This window comes from Entelurus aequoreus, linkage group LG04 (genome assembly GCF_033978785.1).
Source record: "Entelurus aequoreus isolate RoL-2023_Sb linkage group LG04, RoL_Eaeq_v1.1, whole genome shotgun sequence".
Lineage (NCBI taxonomy): Eukaryota > Metazoa > Chordata > Actinopteri > Syngnathiformes > Syngnathidae > Entelurus > Entelurus aequoreus.
Genome location: NC_084734.1, coordinates 15,689,740 through 15,711,421, shown reverse-complemented (window position 1 = coordinate 15,711,421; position 21,682 = coordinate 15,689,740). Strand labels below are relative to the sequence as shown.

At 37.5% G+C, this 21,682-nt stretch overlaps 1 protein-coding gene across 2 annotated transcripts in view; it reads right to left on the bottom strand.

Moving 5' to 3' along the window:
- inppl1b (inositol polyphosphate phosphatase-like 1b) overlaps positions 1 to 21,682 on the bottom strand; it is a 94,489-nt gene that overhangs the window by 10,331 nt on the left and 62,476 nt on the right. For both annotated transcript variants that reach the window (XM_062044310.1, XM_062044311.1), the window contains exons 23-24: positions 17,088 to 17,240; positions 11,919 to 11,991 (exon numbers count right to left, since the gene is read on the bottom strand). In XM_062044310.1, the coding sequence (XP_061900294.1) occupies positions 11,919 to 11,991; positions 17,088 to 17,240 (226 nt within the window). The remainder of the gene's footprint in view (positions 1 to 11,918; positions 11,992 to 17,087; positions 17,241 to 21,682) is intronic.

Here is a 21,682-nt window from a genome sequence, read left to right as displayed (position 1 = left end):
ACAGTGGAGTTTTACGAGTCTTACTCTTGGTAGGTTTCAAAGACAGCCTTTTGTTTTCTTGTCAGGAACACAATGTAATACAAAGTTTCTGTGATAATTTAGAAACAATTATTCTAACAAAATGGAAAAAGATGGGGGAAACTTTTTTTTTTACTTTTAGTATGTTAACTGTAAGTGCAAGTTAAAACTCTACTATGCAAAGCCATAGCCATTTATCAACAACACCCAGAAACGCCGCCGGCTTTGCTGGGCCCGAGCTCATCTAAGATGGACTGATGCAAAGTGGAAAAGTGTTCTGTGGTCTGACGAGTCCACATTTCAAATTGTTTTGGGAAACTGTGGACGTCGTGTCCTCCGGACCAAAGAGGAAAAGAACCATCCGGACTGTTTTTTGGCGCAAAGTTGAAAGGCCAGCATCTGTGATGGTATGGGGGTGTATTAGTGCCCAAGGCATGGGTAACTTACACATCTGTGAAGGCACCATTAATGCTGAAAGGTACATACAGGTTTCGGAGCAACATTTGTTGCCATCCAAGCAACGTCTTTTTCATGGACGCCCCTGCTTATATCAGCAAAACGATGCCAAGTCACATTCTGCACGTGTTACAACAGCGTGGCCTCATAGTAAAAGAGTGCGGGTACTAGACTGGCCTGCCTGTAGTCCAGACCTGTCTCCCGTTGAAAATGTGTGTGCGTAAAATACGACAACAGAGACCCCAAACTTTTGAACAACTTAAGCTGTACATCAAGCAAGAATGGGAAAGAATTCCATCTGAAAAGCTTCAAAAATGGTTACTGGTAATTAGGCCGGGGGTCGGCAACCCGCGGCTCACATTTATTGGTATTGTTCACTATCAATAGCGCTATTTCTATTGGTATTTGTATTGCTCCTTTTGTAGTGTAATAATGCTCATTGTCATTTCTGTATTATTATTTATTTTGGTATCATTTTACCATCATGTGTACATATCGTATTTGCTGATGTTGCTCTATTGTTGTTGTTTTTGTTGTGTTTGCTGTTGTTGTTGTTGTCTCTTGTCCTCACAATTACCCCCTCTGTCTTCCTTTTTATTCTCTTCCTATCCCCTCCTGCTCCGGCCCGGCTGCACCAAATGATAATATAAATACATTTGATAAAGTCAAATACAAATAAGGTGTCAGAATAATTGTACCTAAGTTATCACAAAACTTTGTGTTTCAACGAGTTCCCGGCGAGCAGACAAAAGCTGTCTTTGATCTTACCCAGCAAAAGGCTTGTAAAACTCCACTGTGTAGGATGGGAAGCGACATGAAGGTGTCGGTTTCTTTGATGTATTGTAATCCACAGGAAGATTTTATCTTGACCCGAGATCGACAAAGCGGAGAGGAAGCAGGACCTGACTCCCCTCCAGGCACCTTTTCTTTGAACTGTTTTGTGACCAAAGGCAGCGGCTGTTTACGACCCCCCTTCCTTTAGAAACAGCTGTTGCCATGTAATCAGGGAAAGTCCGAATAAAAGAGGAGGCGTACAATTTTTCGTCAGAGCGTGGTGGGAGACTGTACAAGAGTACAGCCCAGACGTTTCTCCTCAATTGAGCTAAATTGAATTCTGTCTCTGTTTAATTCCTTGCTTCTTGTCTGTTTAATAGATGTCATCAGTGTTTGAACCTGACATAAACAACAAGAGAAGTATCCTACACTTCTCTTTTGTAAAGTAAATCTGAACAGCCGATATGGGCATCTACATCAACTATATGATTTGCCTGAGAAGCTGGACAGGACAAAAACATTTTTTTTTTTAAATAAAATAAAGACTTACTAAGTATTACTAAGGTGTGTGTGTGTATAAGGACTGCAAAATGGCACTTATTAGCAGATATATTATCTGGAATGATGAGAAAAGCACAATGAAAAACGTCTTTTCATGGAGGGGATATATTATAGTAATCCATCCATCCATCCATTTTCTACCGCTTGTCCCGTTCGGGGTCGCGGGGGTTGCTGGAGCCTATCTCAGCTGCATTCGGGCGGAAGGCGGGGTACAGCCTGGACAAGTCGCCACATCATCGCAGGGCCAACACAGATAGACAGACAACATTCACACTCACATTCACACACTAGGGCCAATTTAGTGTTGCCAATCAACCTATCCCCAGGTGCATGTCTTTGGAGGTGGGAGGGGCCTATCCCCAGGTGCATGTGTTTGGAGGTGGGAGGAAACCAGAGTACCCGGAGGGAACCCACGCAGTCACGGGGAGAACATGCAAACTCCACACAGAAAGATCCCGAGCGCAGGATCGAACCCAGGACCTTCGTATTGTGAGGCAGATGCACTAACCCCTCTCCCGCCGTGCTGCCTAAATAAACAAACTAACAAAAAAACGCCAACAGACATCAAAAACGCATCAATTGAATGTGTTTTAGTCATCTATAAAATCATAAAAGGATGTTGCTGAATAGACGATAGAGTATGTCTAGTATTTTTTTAAATTTCAGTCAGTCCAAATATGTTGACCCACGCAGGTAGGGCGGAGGATTCTCTGTATGCCATCTGTCTTTGCAGTCCTTTTCACACATGCTAAACAGAAGGCAAAATAGACCTCTCAAAACGGTGATGAGTGTTGATAAATCACATCGCGTGTGCTGTTTAATGTATTTGTATGTTGTCCTCCCAGTATTGTGGACGTTTTGATGATCATATTATAGTCTGCATATTAATGAAGACAGAGACGCAAAGTGGATTGCAATTCTTATTCTGCCCACTTGACAGACACAATTCACTTTGGACATGTTTAGGCCCTGTCTGTATAATAACTAAAAACAATATAACATACATCCATAAACGTGGATGCATATGCAAAAGTGCAATATAATTATCTGTACAGTAATCTATTTATTTATATCTGCACCTTATTGCTCTTTTATCCTGCACTACCATGAGCTAATGCAACGAAATTGCGTTCTTATCTATACTGCAAAGTTCCAATTTGAATGACAATAAAAGGAAGTCTAAGTCTAAATCAGGGGTGTCAAACTCGTTTTCATTGAGGGCCACATGGCAGTTCTGGTTCCCCTCAGAGGGCCGTTTTTAACAATGAGTTATATATGAATATACATGTATATATATATATATATATATATATATATATATATATATATATATATATATATATATATATATATATATATATATATATATATATATATATTGTACATTAACAATATATTTTTTTACATAAGCTGCAAAAAAAATATTTTAATTCTACTTTGAAAACTAGCAGCTCAGTCACCAGAATTTTACAGTAAAAGCAGTGGGTTGTTTACAGCATATAAACAAATTGAATAAATGGAATGGAATGGAGAAACAATAGCACTGTTTTTAGCGGTAAAATAAAAGCAACAGAGCTGCCAGTTTGTTTGTTTTTACAGTAAAATCTTGTTGTTTTAATGTGTTTTTGTTTTTTTATGTTTTAGTGGCTTACTGTATATGGAAAAAAAACAGTACCAAAGTTGATATTATGGTAAAAAAAACTCAGTCTGTAGAATTTAACCGTAAAATGTATTGTCAATTTTACAGTCATTTGTTTTGAAATCATAAGTCAAGCAGATAGTTAAGTACAGTGTTTATCTTTATTTTAACAAGAAATATTTTTGGAATATATGATAATATAATATTTTGATAATATTGAATTTTTAAAGATATGCAATTGCATGCAGTACATGATTTTTCATGTCAAAAGGGAAAGAACAAATATATTTAGTAAGAAAAGATTAAGCATTTTATTAAGGCATATTATTTCCAGGCTTTCGCGGGGCACATAAAATAATGTGGCGGGCCAGATTTGGCCCCCGGGCCTTGAGTTTGACACCTGTGCTTTAAACAAATAATTATTTAGCCTAAGCCCTGTATCAGCCACACTAAACCATTTAAGTTTCCCCTCCTTAGATAATTGTTTTAAACGGGGAAGTGCGCCGTCTATTTCTTGAATCTCCAGCTCTAAGCTCTGTATGGACTCATTGATCGTTTATAAACTGAGTTCGGAGAGGAAGTGACGTCAGAAAGAATGCGCCAGGGCCAGCTTCATAACAACCGGTTTCCACTCGGCGGTAACTACTAGAAAGATGGAAGCGAATCATCCAGCCATGCCCGTGTTTCTTCTTCTTCTACATGTACAGGCGCTTGTGGAAATAACACATGAATACCTTAGAACAGGGGTCGGCAACCTTTACCACTCAAAGAGCCATTTTGGCAAGTTTCACAAATTAAAGAAAGTAATGGGAGCCACAAAAAAAAAATTAAAATTTAAAATGAAAAACACTGCATACAAAGCTTAAATGCTTTGTGCTATGTTAACCAGGGGTCTCCGACACACGCGCCGGCACGCACTTTAATGTGGAAATTTGATGTTAGTGCAGCCCGCGAGTTTTGAATGAATGGCGCTTGATAGCGTCACGCTTGCCAACCCTCTCATTTTTCCCGGGAGACTCCCGAATATCAGAGCGTGATGACACTGCATTTGGCACCCTCTACAGTCTACCCTAACAGTGTACCTGCTCGACCACACGTAGAATGCAATTTCAGCTTGCTCACGTAAGTGACAGCAAGGCGTACTAACTCAGCAGCCACACATCTTACACTGACGGTACCAATACCCAGAATCCCATGCAGCCCTAACTCTTCCGCTCAACCAACGCACGGAGAGGGGGGGGGTTGATGTGTGGGGGGATTTGGTGGTAGCGGGGGTGTATAATGTAGACCGGAAGAGTTAGGGCTGCATGGGATTCTGGGTAATGGTTGTGTTGTGTTTATGTTGTGTTACGGTGGGATGTTCTCCAGAAATGTGTTTTTCATTCTTTTTTGGTGTGGGTTCACAGTGTGGCGCATATTTGTAACGTAACAATGTTAAAGTTGTTTGATACGGCTACCGTCAGTGTAAGCTGTGTGGCTGATGAGTAAGTATGCTTTGCTGTCTCCTGTGTGTGCAAGTAATAACAACATGCAACATGTGGCTGGACTGGCACACTGTATGTAAATACTATAAAGGACAATTACTGCAGTGCAATTAGGGCACGCCCTTTATTTAGTAATTAGAGTGTAAATAGGATTATCTTTTCCCTGGTAGTAATCTATGAGAGACACTGAGGTCCATAAATCTCCTGGGAAAATCGGGGGGGTCGGCATGTATGTAGCTGAGCCGCATCAGAGTGGTCAAGGAGCCGCATGCGGCTCCGGAGCCGCGGGTTGCCGACCCCTGCCTTAGAAGAAGGAAACTGCAGCTATTTGGGATACAACACATCTCAGACGGCAACATAGCAATGTTGAGTTTTGGATAAGGCCTGGAAGAATGGCAGCCTGGTGGGGTTTGTCAACGAATGTGTTGTGTCAGAGGAATGGCAAGAGAACTTTCCAATGTCCCGGTCAGCTGTGATTCTACTTAGCAAAATATTTTGTCCATTTGTCAAAGGAGAGACAACGAGAATGTAGTTTCCCGTGGATGTGATAAAAAAAAAGGTAGCGTGTGCTTTGTATTACCTGGCCAACCAGGGAAGACTACGGAAAAAACGGCGAATGCATTTAGACAGGCAAAGCAGACTGTATCAGTTATTGTCCGCCATGTATGTCAACGTCTAGTTTGGTACTCCATAACTACCGTGAAGCCATGAAGGAGCCACTTCATGACATTTTCAGCCTCCAAGCACAGGCAGGATTGCAAGATTGGACAATGAAGGTGAAGGCAAAAGAGTGAGACGTGTCCTGACCAGATATCTAGATGCCTAGTGTCAGGTTCAAACACTGATAACATCTATTAAACAGACAAGAAGCAAGGAATTAAACAGAGACAGAATTCAATTTAGCTCATTGAGGAGAAACGTCTGGGCTGTACTCTTTGTTCAGTCTTCCACCACGCTCTGACGAAAGGTCGCACGTCTCCTCTTTTATGTGGACTTTCCCTGATTACATGGCAACAGCTATTTCTAGAGGAAGGGGGGTCGTAAACAGCCGTCGCCTTTTGTTACAAAACAGTTCAAAGCAAAGGTGCCTGGAGTGGGGTCAGGTCCTGCTTCCTCTCTGCTTTGTAAATCTCGGGTCAAGACAACATCTTCCTGTGGATTAGAATAGATCAAAGAAACCGACACCTTCATGTCGCTTGCCATCCTACACAGTGGAGTTTTACAAGCCTTTTGATTGGTAAGATCAAAGACAGCTTTTGTCTGTCATTGAAACACAAAGTTTTGTGATAACTGAGATACAATTATTCTGACACCTAGATTGATTGTTGTACCGTATTTTCCAGAGCATAGGGCGCACCGGATTATAAAGCGCACTGCAGATGAACGGTCTAGTTTCAAGCTTTTTTCATAGAAAAGGCGCACCGGATTATAAGGCGCATTAAAGGAGTCATATTTTTTTTTTTTTTCTAAATGTAAAAGACTTCCTTGTGGTCTACAGAACATGTAATGGTGGTTCTTTGGTCAAAATGTTGCATAGATGATGTTTTACACATCATCTTCAAGTCGCTTCAGGATGCGCCGTCTTGTGGGCGCTCTTATTTACGTGCCTCCACTTCGACAGCGTCTTCTCCCCGTCATCTTTGTTGTAGCGGTGTAGCGTGCAAGGACGGGAGTGGAAGAAGTGTCAAAAGATGGCGCTAACTGTTTTAATGACATTCAGACTTTACTTCAATCAATAACGGAGCAGCATCTCCTCATCCGCTGGAAATGTGTCCCGGGAAAAACCGTCCGACCTCGAAGCAATTTTATTTGGTACATGGTGTAATGATAAGTGTGACCAGTAGATGGCAGTCACACATAAGCGATACGTGTAGACTGCAACATGACTCAAGTAAACAACACCAAAATTTTAGATGTTCCATTGAAAATGAAGAACATTACACACGGCGCTCAAAAATCTGTCAAAATGTTTTAGTACGACTTTGAAGCCGCACCGCTTGATGGATTGTCGACCCATTACGGCTACCGTAGTCAGATATATGGTGTGTGTATAAGGACCGCAAAATGGCACCCATTAGCAGACATATTATCTGGTATCTTGTTTCGCAATATTATGCAAAGTCAACTTTTCTTACCTTCTGGTACCTGCTGATGTGTATTTGGGATCTGCATAAGTCCAGAAAATTTGCATAGTCCAAGCCGATGCCGTAGTCAATATGCTTGTTCTTTTTCTCTATCTTCTTGTTATGGGACATTCATCCTCCGCTGTTGCCATTTCTAATATAAAGTAGTGTTAAAGGCCTACTGAAACCCACTACTACCGACCATGCAGTCTGATAGTTTATATATCAATGATGAAATCTTAACATTGCAACACATGCCAATACGGCCGGGTTAACTTATAAAGTGCAATTTTAAATTTCCCGCTAAACTTCCGGTTGGAAACGTCTATGTGTGATGCGTATGCGCGTGACGTCACGACGGCAACGGAAGTATTCGTACCCAATGTGTCACCATACAAACTGCTCTGTTTTCATCGAACAATTCCACAGTATTCTGGACATCTGTGGTGGTGAATCTTTTGCAATTTGTTTAATGAACAATGGATATTGCAAAGAAGAAAGTTGTAGGTGGGATCGGTGTATTAGCGGCTGGCTGTAGCAACACAACCAGGAGGACTTACTTGGATAGCAGACGCCTAGCCGATGCTAGCCACCAACCGCATCTGTGATCGGGTGAAGTCCTTCGTCGCGCCGTCGATCGCTGGAACGTAGGTGGAGCGCTAATGTTTTTATCATAGCTCTGTGAGGTCCGGTTGCTAAGTTGCTAAGTTAGCTTCAGCGTCGTTAGCAACAGCATTGTTAAGCTTTGCCTGGCTGAGAATTATTAACCATGTAGTTACATGTCCATGGTTTAATAGTATTGTTGATCTTCTGTCTATCCTTCCAGTCAGGGATTTATTTATTTTGTTTCTATATGCAGTTAAGCACGATGCTATCACGTTAGCTCTGTAGCTAAAGTGTTTCGTCGATGTATTGTCGTGGAGATAAAAGTCACTGTGAATGTCCATTTCGCGTTCTCGACTCTCATTTTCAAGAGGATATAGTATCCGAGGTGGTTTAAAATACAAATCCGTGATCCACAATAGAAAAAGGAGAGAGTGTGGAATCCAATGAGCCAGCTTGTACCTAAGTTACGGTCAGAGCGAAAAAAGATATGTCTTGCACTGCATTCTAGTCCATCTAGTTCCTCATCCACGAATCTTTCATCCTCGCTCAAATTAATGGGGTAATCGTCGCTTTCTCGGTCCGAATCACTCTAGCTGCGTTGAAAACAATAGGAAAATATGAGGAGGCGATCAACTGACTACGTCACGCTACTTCTGGTAGGGGCAAGGCTTTTTTTTATCAGAGACCAAAAGTTGCAAACTTTATCGTCAATGTTCTCTACTAAATCCTTTCAGCAAAAATATGGCAATATCGCGAAATGATCAAGTATGACACATAGAATGGATCTGATATCCCCGTTTAAATAAAAAAAATTCATTTCAGTAGGCCTTTAATTATTAGAGGGTTCCGGTTGGACGTTTTTTCACGGGACACATTACCGGCCTTGTTGTTGCACTAGTGAGCCACGGACGAGGAGATGCTGCTCCGTTATTGATTGAAGTAAAGTCAGAATGTTATTAAAACACACTGCAAAAACTGAAATCTAAGTAAGATTAAATATCTCAAATAAGGGTGATATTTGCTTATTTTCTGTCTGATAAGGTAATTCTTATCACTAAGCAGATTTTATGTTAGAGTGTTTTACTTGTTTTAAGAGTTTTGGTCCTAAATGATCTCAGTAAGATATTACAGCTTGTTGCTGAGATTTGATGACCTATATTGAGTAAAACATGCTTGAAACTAGAATATCAACTGTTGCAAAGCTGTGTCATCAACAGTCACAAGTAGAGATGTCTGATAATGGCTTTTTTGCCGATATCCGATATTGTCCAACTCTTAATTACCGATTCCGATATCAACCGATACGGATATATACAGTCATGGAATTAACACATTATTATGCCTAATTTTGTTGTATATTGTAGCGTCCCGGAAGAGTTAGTGCTGCAGGGGGTTCTGGGTACCGTATTTTTCGGACTATACGTCGCCCCGGAGTATACGTCGCACCGGCCGAAACTGCACAACAAAGAAGGGAAAAAAACATATATACGTCGCACTTTTTAGGGGAAATTTATTTGATAAAATCCAACACCAAGAATAAACATTTGAAAGGCAATTTAAAATAAATAAAGAATAGTGAACAACAGGCTGAATAAGTGTAGGTTATATGAGGCATAAATAACCAACTGAGAACGTGCCTGGTATGTTAACGTAACATATTATGGTAAGAGTCATTCAAATAACTATAACATATAGAACATGCTATACGTTTACCAAACAACCTGTCACTCCCGATCGCTAAATAACATGAACTCTTCTTCCCCGGTGTCGCTCCTGGTATGCCCCGCTAGCGTCCATTCTTTCTGCTGCTCGATGGCCGTTTTCTGCTGCATGTTTCACTACGTCCAGCTTGTAATCTGCAGTATATGATTTCCTTTTCGGTGCCATTTTAGTTCAGTCCTTCTCAGTTTTTATAAGTTACCGCCAACATTGATGTGATCCATTTTAATAGCTCCGGCAGTAGCGTATAGCATATAGCAGTTAGCATTCCAAAACCCACAATGCACTTCTGCCATGACCCGCCCCCGCCGAATTCTTATTGGTTGGCGTGTGAGTGACGATGGCTGCCATTTGCTTCGTCGCTCACGCGAGTAAGATAAATAATATTTTATATTTTACGGTAATGTGTTAATAATTTCACACATAAGTCGCTCCGGAGTATACGTCGCACCCACGGCCAAACTATGAAATAAACTGCGACTTATAGTCCGAAAAATACGGTATTTGTTCTGTTGTGTTTATGTTGTGTTACGGTGCGGATGTTCTCCCGAAATGTGTTTGTCATTCTTGTTTGGTGTGGGTTCACAGTGCGGCGCATATTTGTAACAGTGTTAAACTTGTTTATACGGTCACCCTCAGTGTGACCTGTATGGCTGTTGACCAAGTATGAATTGCATTCACTTGTGTGTGTGAAAAGCCGTAGATATTATGTGATTAGGCCGGCACGCAAAGGCAGTGCCTTTAAGGTTTATTGCCGCTCTGTACTTCTCCCTACGTCCGTGTACACAGCAGCGTTTTAAAAAGTCATAAATTTTACATTCTGAAATCGATACCGATAATTTTGAAACCGATACCGATAATTTCCGATATTACATTTGAAAGCATTTATCGGCCGATAATATCGGCAGTCCGATGTTATCGGACATCCCTACTCACAAGTATAAAACACATTTTTTAAAGTAATAATTTCTTACTTCAAGAATGAAAAAAAAAAAATCATGATGCATATCATTATGTCAAGATAATGGCACTAGCATTTACTTCATTTAAGAATATTTTTCAACATATTGAGCAAAAAGGTCTCTTTTTTTTTTCTACCAAGAAAAGTGCACTTGTTATTAGTGAGAATATACTTATTTTAAGGTATTTTTTGGGTTCATTGAGGTTAGCTAATTTGACTTGTTTTGGAAAGTCTTGACAAGCCGGATTTTCTTGCTCCATTGGCAGATAATTTTGCTTAGTTCAAATAAAATTCCCCTCATTTTTGTATTTTTTTGTTCTTGTTTTTGAACACTGACTTTTTGCAGTGCATCTTTTGACACTTCTTCCACTCCCGTCCTTGCACGCTACACCGCTGCAACAAAGATGACGGTGGAGAAGACGTTGTCGAAGTGGAGGCACGTAAATAAAACGGCGCATCCTGAAGCGACTGTCTTAAGACCCACTTTTATTCTTTGGCTTTTAACACTACGTGAGTTGTGTGGTCTTCTGTCCTCTGTTGTCCTCTGTGTTTTTTTATACATTTTGATGTCTATTTTACTGTTTTAATTGGTATTACCCTTTAAAATCGTTTTTAATCATATTTATTTTTCATATTGTTTTTGTATTGGTTTTCTATTCACTTATTCTTTGTTTTTATTCAGTCATTGGTGTAGCATAATATTGTTTTTAATATTGTTTTTAACATGGCTGTGCAGCACTTTGGAAACATTCTTGTTGTGTAAATGTGCTATATAAATAAAGTGGATTGGATTGTCAGAAAGCGACTTGAAGATGATCTGTAAAACATCATCTATGCAACATTTGGACTACTATCACATGTTATGTAGACCACAAGGAAGTCTTTTACATTTAGAAAAAAAATCATAATAATATGACTCGTTTAATGCGCCTTATAATCCGGTGCGCCCTATGGTCCAGAAAATACGGTACTATTATTGTCGAATGCTTTGATAGTGACGTGCATATCTCTGCACTTATATGCGTCTGTGCTATGCTCTAACACAGTTTTATTGACATGTATAACTGATGTTATTATGACAACGACAAAAGGATTGATTGCTTGAATGTGGTGCACGTATTAAAGTGTTTTTGACATTTTAAACCCCATTGTGCTCCAAACTAAGAATTTTAATTGCAAGTCAAATGTAGTGACCTTTTTAATCTAGCAGATGATCATTATGAAACGCTAACACATTACCGATACATGTAAAGAGTGTGCCATACACTCACTGAGGTGTCATTTACCCTACTAATATTGACATTTAAAATGTCAGTGAGTGATACAAACAATATACATTTATAACTTGCCCAACAACTCTTGATGGTGAACTCTCAGATAATAAAGGTTATGTTTTCACCTATTTTGATGCTGTTTGCAACCAGTGAAACCTCAACTTTCCCTAAAGCGCCTTTAAGCAAAACTGTGTGGAGGAGCGGAAGGCATGACTTTTTAATCAACTGATCCAAATAGTCGTTGTCAGAGGTCTGAGCTGAGGATGCCGGGCTTTCACGGGGAACCATAAAAGAAGTGTTTACCTGTTAATTGGGACTCGTGTGGATGCGTGAACTCTGCCTGCACCTCTGTCCTCTTTCTCAAAACGTAACCACTCTGAAAAAGCCACATGTAATAAAGTGGAGAAATTGGTCAATACATGTAAAAATCAGCTTCTTCAATGTGTGTGTGTGTGTGTGTGTGTGTGTGTGTGTGTGTGTGTGTGTGTGTGTGTGTGTGTGTGTGTGTGTGTGTGTGTGTGTGTGTGTGTGTGTGTGTGTGTGTGTGTGTGTGTGTGTGTGTGTGTGTGTGTGTGTGTGTGTGTGTTTATCTTTCTTGAGACATCATAAAGGACAAGTAGCTTCCATATGAGGAGGTGTGAACAAGTGATGCCATAAATCATGGTCCCAATAACATTGCATCTAATAGAGAATGTCTCATTTGCACCCCTGGTGGTGAAATCTATCAAAATGAGGGTGGTACCAAAAAGGAGGGATTTTTCAAATTGACTGTGTGTCGGTTTTAAAAATGCTCCCCCTCTGGTCAACATATGAAATAAAAAGTGTGTGTAAGAAATTGAAATGCGCCCCCTTTGGCCAAAAAAATATAAAAAATAATATATATATATAGAGACATATTGCAATAACTTGAAGTAAATAATGAAGATTAAAAATCAATTACAAACAAAACAATTCAAAAATAAATAAATACACTAAAATCCGTCTTTTTCTCACAATGTGTTGACTTTTTTCTTATAAAATAGGGAACAATTTCTCATTTTCTTTCTGTTTCTGTAATATTGCAATATTTTCTCGTATAATTAAGACTTTTTTATGTCAAATTATTACGTTTTAATGCCAAATGTATCACAATATTGCCAATTTTTTTGTTGTTCTTGTAAAATAGTGACATTTTTTGAGTGAAATCATGACTTTTGTCATCATTTTGCCAAGTAAAATTCTGATTATTATTATAATATTGTCAAAATGTTACAGTTTTCTTATTAAATTGTGACTTTTGTCGAGTAAAATTATGACTGTTCTCATAAAATTGCCAAAATGTTGAGCTTTTCATGTAAAATTGTGACTGTTATTGAGTAAAATTCCAACTTTTATCGTAATATTGCCCAACTGTTGAGTTTTTCTTGTAAAATTTTGACTTGCGTTGAGTAAAACTACGACTTTTATTATGAAAATGCCAAAATTCTAAGAGTTACTTGTGAAATTGTGACCTTTTTCTTGTGAAATTCCAACTCATTTTTCACAACAAGCTTTTTTATATTTGCATAGTATGTATATATTATTAATGTTGTAAATATACATCTTTATATATCTAGAAAGGGTGGTCCTAAAGAGGTAGGCATTTTTCTCAGGTCTCAAGAAGGTAACAAATACAATAACGTGTGTGTGTGTGTGTGTGTGTGTGTGTGTGTGTGTGTGTGTGTGTGTGTGTGTGTGTGTGTGTGTGTGTGTGTGTGTGTGTGTGTGTGTGTGTGTGTTCTTGTATTTCTACCCTTCTTGAGACATCAAGAAGGAAAAGTAGCTTCCATATGAGGAGGTGTGAACAAGTGATGCCATAAATCATGGTCCCAATAACATTGCATCTAATAGAGAATGTCTCATTTGCACCCCTGGTGGTGAAATCTATCAAAATGAGGGTGGTCCCAAAAAAGGAGGGATTTTTCAAATTGACTGTGTGTCGGTTTTAAAAATGCTCCCCCTCTGGTCAACATATGAAATAAAAAGTGTGTGTAAGAAATTGAAATGCGCCCCCTTTGGCCAAAAAAATATAAAAATAATATATATATAGAGAGACATATTGCAATAACTTGAAGTAAATAATGAAGATTAAAAATCAATTACAAACAAAACAATTCAAAAATAAATAAATACACTAAAATCCGTCTTTTTCTCACAATGTGTTGACTTTTTTCTTATAAAATAGGGAACAATTTCTCATTTTCTTTCTGTTTCTGTAATATTGCAATATTTTCTCGTATAATTAAGACTTTTTTATGTCAAATTATTACGTTTTAATGCCAAATGTATCACAATATTGCCAATTTTTTTGTTGTTCTTGTAAAATAGTGACATTTTTTGAGTGAAATCATGACTTTTGTCATCATTTTGCCAAGTAAAATTCTGATTATTATTATAATATTGTCAAAATGTTACAGTTTTCTTATTAAATTGTGACTTTTGTCGAGTAAAATTATGACTGTTCTCATAAAATTGCCAAAATGTTGAGCTTTTCATGTAAAATTGTGACTGTTATTGAGTAAAATTCCAACTTTTATCGTAATATTGCCCAACTGTTGAGTTTTTCTTGTAAAATGTTGACTTGCGTTGAGTAAAACTACGACTTTTATTATGAAAATGCCAAAATTCTAAGAGTTACTTGTGAAATTGTGACCTTTTTCTTGTGAAATTCCAACTCATTTTTCACAACAAGCTTTTTTATATTTGCATAGTATGTATATATTATTAATGTTGTAAATATACATCTTTATATATCTAGAAAGGGTGGTCCTAAAGAGGTAGGCATTTTTCTCAGGTCTCAAGAAGGTAACAAATACAATAACGTGTGTGTGTGTGTGTGTGTGTGTGTGTGTGTGTGTGTGTGTGTGTGTGTGTGTGTGTGTGTGTGTGTGTGTGTGTGTGTGTGTGTGTGTGTTCTTGTATTTCTACCCTTCTTGAGACATCAAGAAGGAAAAGTAGCTTCTATATGAGGAGGTGTGAACAAGTGATGACATAAATCATGGTCCCAATAACATTGCATCTAATAGAGAATGTCTCATTTGCACCCCTGGTGGTGAAATCTATCAAAATGAGGGTGGTTTTAAAAAGGAGGGATTTTTCAAATTGACTTTGTCGCTTTTAAAAGTGCTCCCCCTCTGGTCAACATATGAAATAACAAGTGTGTATAACAAATTGAGATGTGCCCCCTTTGGCCAAAATGAATACAAAAAATTAATAAATATGTGTATAGAGACATACTGTAATAACTTGAAGTAAATAATGAAGATTAAAAATGAATTACAAACAACAAACTCAAAAATAAACTAAAATCAGTCTTTTTCTCACAATGAGTCGACTTTTTTCTTATAAAATTGGGAACAATTTCTCATATTCTTTCTGTTTCTGTAATGTTGCAATATTTTCTCGTAAAATTATGACTTTTTTATATAAAATGGTGACATTTGTCATCATTTTTCCAAGTAAAATTCAGATTATTATTATAATATTGCCAAATTGTTAAACTTTTCTTCTAAAATTGTGACTTTCGTCGAGTAAAATTACAACTGCTTTCATAAAATTGCCAACATTTTGAGCTTTTCTTGTAAAACTGCGACTGTTGTTGAGTAAAATTCCAACTTGTATCATAATATTGCACAAACGTTCCGTTTTTCTTGTAAAATTTTGACTTTCGTTGAGTAAAACTACAACTTTTATTATAAAAATACCAAAATTCTAAGAGTTACTTGTGAAATTCTGATCTTTTTCTTGTGAAATTCCAACAAATTTTTCACAACAAGCTTTTTTATATTTGCACAGTATGTATATATTATTATTGTTGTAAATACAAATCTTTATATGTCTAGAAAGGGTGGTCCTAAAGAGGTAGGCATTTTTCTCAGGTCTCAAGAAGGTAACAAATGTATGTGTGTGTGTGTGTGTGTGTGTGTGTGTGTGTGTGTGTGTGTGTGTGTGTGTGTGTGTGTGTGTGTGTGTGTGTGTGTGTGTGTGTGTGTGTGTGTGTGTGTGTGTGTGTGTGTATGTGTGTGTGTTCTTGTATTCCTACCCTTCTTGAGACATCAAGAAGGAAAAGTAGCTTCCATATGAGGAGGTGTGAACAAGTGATGACATAAATCATGGTCCCAATAACGTTGCATCTAATAGAGAATGTCTCATTTGCACCCCTGGTGGTGAAATCTATCAAAATGAGGGTGGTCCCAAAAAGGAGGGATTTTTCAAATTGACTGTGTCGGTTTTAAAAGTGCTCCCCCTCTGGTCAACATATGAAATAACAAGTGTGTGTAGTAAATTTAAATGCGCCCCCTTTGGCCAACATTAATACAATAAATATGTATATAGAGACATACTGTAATAACTTGAAGTAAATAATGAAGATTAAAAATGAATTACAAACAACAAACTCAAAAATAAACTAAAATCAGTCTTTTTCTCACAATGAGTCGACTTTTTTCTTATAAAATTGGGAACAATTTCTCATATTCTTTCTGTTTCCGTAATGTTGCAATATTTTCTCGTAAAATTATGACTTTTTTATGTAAAATGGTGACATTTGTCATCATTTTTCCAAGTAAAATTCAGATTATTATTATAATATTGCCAAATTGTTAAACTTTTCTTCTAAAATTGTGACTTTCGTCGAGTAAAATTACAACAATTTTCATAAAATTGCCAACATTTTGAGCTTTTCTTGTAAAACTGCGACTGTTGCTGAGTAAAATTCCAACTTTTATCATAATATTGCACAAACGTTCCGTTTTTCTTGTAAAATGTTGACTTTCGTTGAGTAAAACTACAACTTTTATTATAAAAATGCCAAAATTCTAAGAGTTACTTGTGAAATTCTGATCTTTTTCTTGTGAAATTCCAACAAATTTTTCACAACAAGCTTTTTTATATTTGCACAGTATGTATATATTATTAATGTTGTAAATACAAATCTTTATATGTCTAGAAAGGGTGGTCCTAAAGAGGGAGGCATTTTTCTCAGGTCTCAAGAAGGTAACAAATGTATATGTGTGTGTGTGTGTGTGTGTGTGTGTGTGTGTGTGTGTGTGTGTGTGTGTGTGTGTGTGTGTGTGTGTGTGTGTGTGTGTGTGTGTGTGTGTGTGTGTGTGTGTGTGTGTGTGTGGTGGTTTCAATGTCAGCGTGCTGGCATTAGGGCAGAGTGGAGTTGAAGTGCTGACCTGGGGGCGTGGTGACACCCGTGTGTGTCTCAGGATGCATCTGGTCAGGGTCAGTCAATCAGGAGCCAAAAGAGGAAGCGGAAGTGCAAAGCCAAGCCGCAGGGGGGCAGCGGGGGTGAGGGGGTGTCATTGCGAAACCAAAAGAGGAAGCAATGTGAGACTGGCAGGACAGTCAAGGAACGCGCGGCACAGGAGGTGAAAGACCAGGAAGGAAGCGAAAGTGCGAGGAGGCCAGAGGGGCGGTAGAGGCCCGGGGTTATTCCGACGGACACACCATGGCTCTTCTGGCGGGTTCCTCGCCTCTCCTTGGGCACGTGGAGCCGCACCCGTCCTCTGATGGAGCCAATTTCTTCACCCCGGTGGCTCAGGAAGGTCTCAAACTGCTCCGAGGCGCCGACCAGCGAACGCAGAGCCACGCAGCATTCACCTGGGAAAACAAAACAGCTTCCTTAAAAGTCAACATTTTGGGCCCTCGTGTTTGTCTACACGCTTTAAATTACACACGTTTCTCCAATTCGTATTCTCCCATGCAGCCTGACCTGCGTCAATCTTGATTGATGACGGGTCATGTAGTTTTACTAACACTTGAAATCCATGACCACACTATATTTGAAAAGGTCCCATTAATCCAGGCAGTGTTAGTTACATGAACGTGTTTCGACATGGTGATGTAGTGTGTGTACGCACGCTAAAACAGCTGCTTCTTCCTGGCTTGGTGGGAATAATAATTGGTAAATGAAACTTTATTTTACTTGTTATTATAACCACCCTGATGTTAAGTGTGATCTGAAGAGTTCTGCACATGTTTGTGAAGCTGTGTCTGTTGGGCTTGACAGCGTCTGTGGGGAGCATGACAGTTCGATAATAACTGTCAAAATATATATACATATATACTGTATACACCTATAAATATGCAATTATATATCTGTGTATATATATATATATATATATATATATATATATATATATATATATATATATATATATATATATATATATATATATACATATATATATCTAAATATATATATATATATATATATATATATATATATATATATATATATATATATATATATATATATATATATATATATATATATATATATATATATATATATATATATATATATATATAAATAAATAAATGGGATATACTTGTATAGCGCTTTTCTACCTTCAAGGTACTCAAAGCGCTTTGACAGTATTTCCACATTCACCCATTCATGGCGGGAGCTGCCATGCAAGGCACTAACCAGCAGCCATTAGGAGCAAGGGTGAAGTGTCTTGCCCAAGGACACAACGGACGTGACTAGGATGGTAGAAGGTGGGGATTGAACCCCAGTAACCAGCAACCCTCTGATTACTGGCCCGGCCACTCTACCAATATATATATATATATATATATATATATATATATATATATATATATATATATATATATATATATATATATATATATATATATATATATATATATATATATATATATATATATATATATATATATATATATATATATATATATATATATATATATATATATATATATATATATATATATACACACACACATATAAATATATACATATATAAATATATATACTTATATATATAAATATATATTTATATATATATATATATATATATATATATATATATATATATATATATATATATATATATATTTATATATATATATATATATATATATATATATATATATACATATATATATATATATATATATATATATATATATATATATTTATATATATATATATAAATATACATTTATATATATATACATATATATATATATATATATATATATATATATATATATATATATATATATATATATATATATATATATATATACATATTTATATATATATATATATATATATATATATATATATATATATATATATATATATATATATATATATATATACGGTATGTATATATATATATATATAATGCAAAATGGTGAAAAACTTGAATTGTCTAAATGAGTTGAAGTGGTTGGTGTTGGATTTTTTTCAGATCTGTGGAGAAATGTTGAAGTAGTAACATGTTGGCAATTTTTCAAGTTAAAAAAAAACTTTGTTTTTTTTTAACTTTGTTTTTGTTTTTTTTTCCTAATTAAGAGGAATGTTTTGATGGTAGGACGGTTGAAATGCGTTGAAAAATGTGGAAGGAGTAGTCGCCAGAAAAAAGGGTGGAAATAGGGCTATGGAAAACCAGGAATTCTGGAAAATCCTGGAATTTTTTGGAACTTGGAAAAAAGGGTATTTAGAATTTCCAAAATTGTGGAATGTGTTGAAGGTGGAATGATTTGAATCGGTTGAAAAATGTGAAAATAGTGAAAGTTTGAAAAATGGCCAATTCATTTTGAATGGAAAAAATGTCCCGGAAAACCTGGAATTCTGGGAAATCGGGGAATTTTTGTGAATTTGTCAAGGGAAAGAGTGCAATTTCCGAATAGGCTGAACAATTTGACGTGGGAACAATTTGAATCGGGTGAAAAATGTGGAAGGTAGAGCGCGCCAAAATCTGGAGGAAAAGATCAAGAATAAGTTGTAGTGGATTTAAATGGGTGTAGTTTTAAATTGTGTATGGTGCTTGGACCTTTTTTCTATTGTCCACATAGTTCTGTGAGCAGGTTGTGTGTTGACTTTGTGTTGGTTAGAGTTTATTTAGCGGGGAGAGGTTGTTTGGTTTGGGTGATATGAATTGATGCTACGCTCATTATTCTTCAATATAAAACCCATTGAGCAAAATGACTTGAATTGACCACTAGGTGGCGTTTTGTTGGCAACAATCTCACTAAAATGTTGTTCAAATTAGACTAGAATTAGGCCAGACTGACGATGCCCGTAGTTTTGGACACCCTGATACAAACATGTGTTCCCTTCAGATTGGCTGGCTGCCTTGGCAGAGGCAGTTTTTGTTGATGTTGGTGAACTTAAGGATGATGACAGGTGTGGTGGTGTTCCTGACAGACATTGGAATGCACGCGTGGGTGTTGTCGATATTCACATTCACCCACTTTGATTGCACAATGTTGGCACCGCGTCTTGTCCTCTGTTAGTAGCTGCTCTTAATCACATTCTTCATGCCAGCAGACTCTTGTTTTTACCACTGTGTTACATGGCCTTTCCTTTTAACAACACTCCGTAAACGTTTGGGAACTGAGGAGACCCATTTTTGAAGTGGAATTCTTTCCCATTCTTGCTTGATGTACAGCTTAAGTTGTTCAACAGTCCGGGGTCGCCATCGTGGTGTTTTAGGCTTCATAATGCACCACACATTTTCAATGGGAGACAGGTCTGGACTACAGGCAGGCCAGTCTAGTACCCGCACTCTTTTACTATGAAGCCATGCTGTTGTAACACGTGTCTTGGCATTGTCTTGCTAGAAATAAGCAGGGGCGTCCATGATAGCATTGCTTGGATGGCAACATGTGTTGCTCCAAAACCTGTATGTACCTTTCAGCATTAATGGTGCTTTCACAGATGTGTAAGTTACCCATGCCTTGGGCACTAATACACCCCCATACCATCACAGATGCTGGCTTTTCAACTTTGCGCCTAGAACAATCCGGATGGTTCTTTACCTCTTTGGTCCGGAGGACATGACGGCCACAGTTTCCAAAAAACAATTTGAAATGTAGACTCGTCAGACCACGGAACACTTTTCCACTTTACATCAGTCCATCTTAAATGAGCAGTGAAGCTGGCAGCTTTTCTGGGTGTGGTTGATAAATGGCTTTCGTTTTGCATAGTAGAGTTTTAACTTGCACTTACAGATGTAGCGACCAACTGTAGCTACTGACAGTGTTTTTCTGAAGTGTTCCTGAGCCCATGTGGTGATATCCTTTACACACTGATGTCGCTTTTTAATGCAGTACCGCCTGAGGGATCAAAGGTCCGTAATATCATGGCTTACGTGCAGTGATTTCTCCAGATTCTCTGAACCTTTTGATGATATTACGTAGCGTAGATGGTGAAATCCCTAAATTCCTTGCAATAGCTTGTTGAGAAATATTGTTCCTAAACAATTTGCTCACGCATTTGTTGACAAAGTGGTGACCCTCGCCCCGTCCTTGTTTGTGAATGACTGAGCATTTCATGGAAGCTGCTTTTATACCCAATCATGGCACCCACCTGTTCCCAATGAGCCTTTTCACCTGTGGGATGTTCAAAATAAGTGTTTGATGAGCATTCCTCAACTTTCTCAGTCTTTTTTGCCATTTGTGCCAGCTTTTTTGAAACATGTTGCAGGCATCAAATTCCAAATGAGCTAAAATTTCAAAAAATAACAAAGTTTTCCAGTTGGAATGTTAAGTATCTTGTCTTTGCAGTCTATTCAATTGGATATAAGTTGAAAAGGATTTGGGGTTTGATGGCTTTGAAGCTCAGAGGTTTGAAGTGGTAAGGTTATCTTGTTGCATGTGAATAATAATTTGCAGGTGAAACCACCCTGATGTTATTTGTTAATATGTGGGGTTTGACAGCTATGTGTGTGTGTGCGGGTGGTGAGTATGATATTAACTGTTAAATAAATAAATCATTAGACTCTACTTTATGTATTTTCTATCAAATAGTCACATGGTTCTATGATGACGGTGCAGCTCGTGTGAACATTGAACAATTCCAACATTTTTCAACCTATTCAAACCATTCCAACATCAACACATTCCACTTATCCTGGACATTCAAACTAACACTTTTCCAAGTTCCAAACCAAATTCCGGATTTTCCTGGGAATTCAAACTCTTCAACATTCAAACCATTCCAACGTTCCAACTATTCTTACATTCATACAAACCCCGTTTCCATATGAGTTGGGGAATTGTGTTAG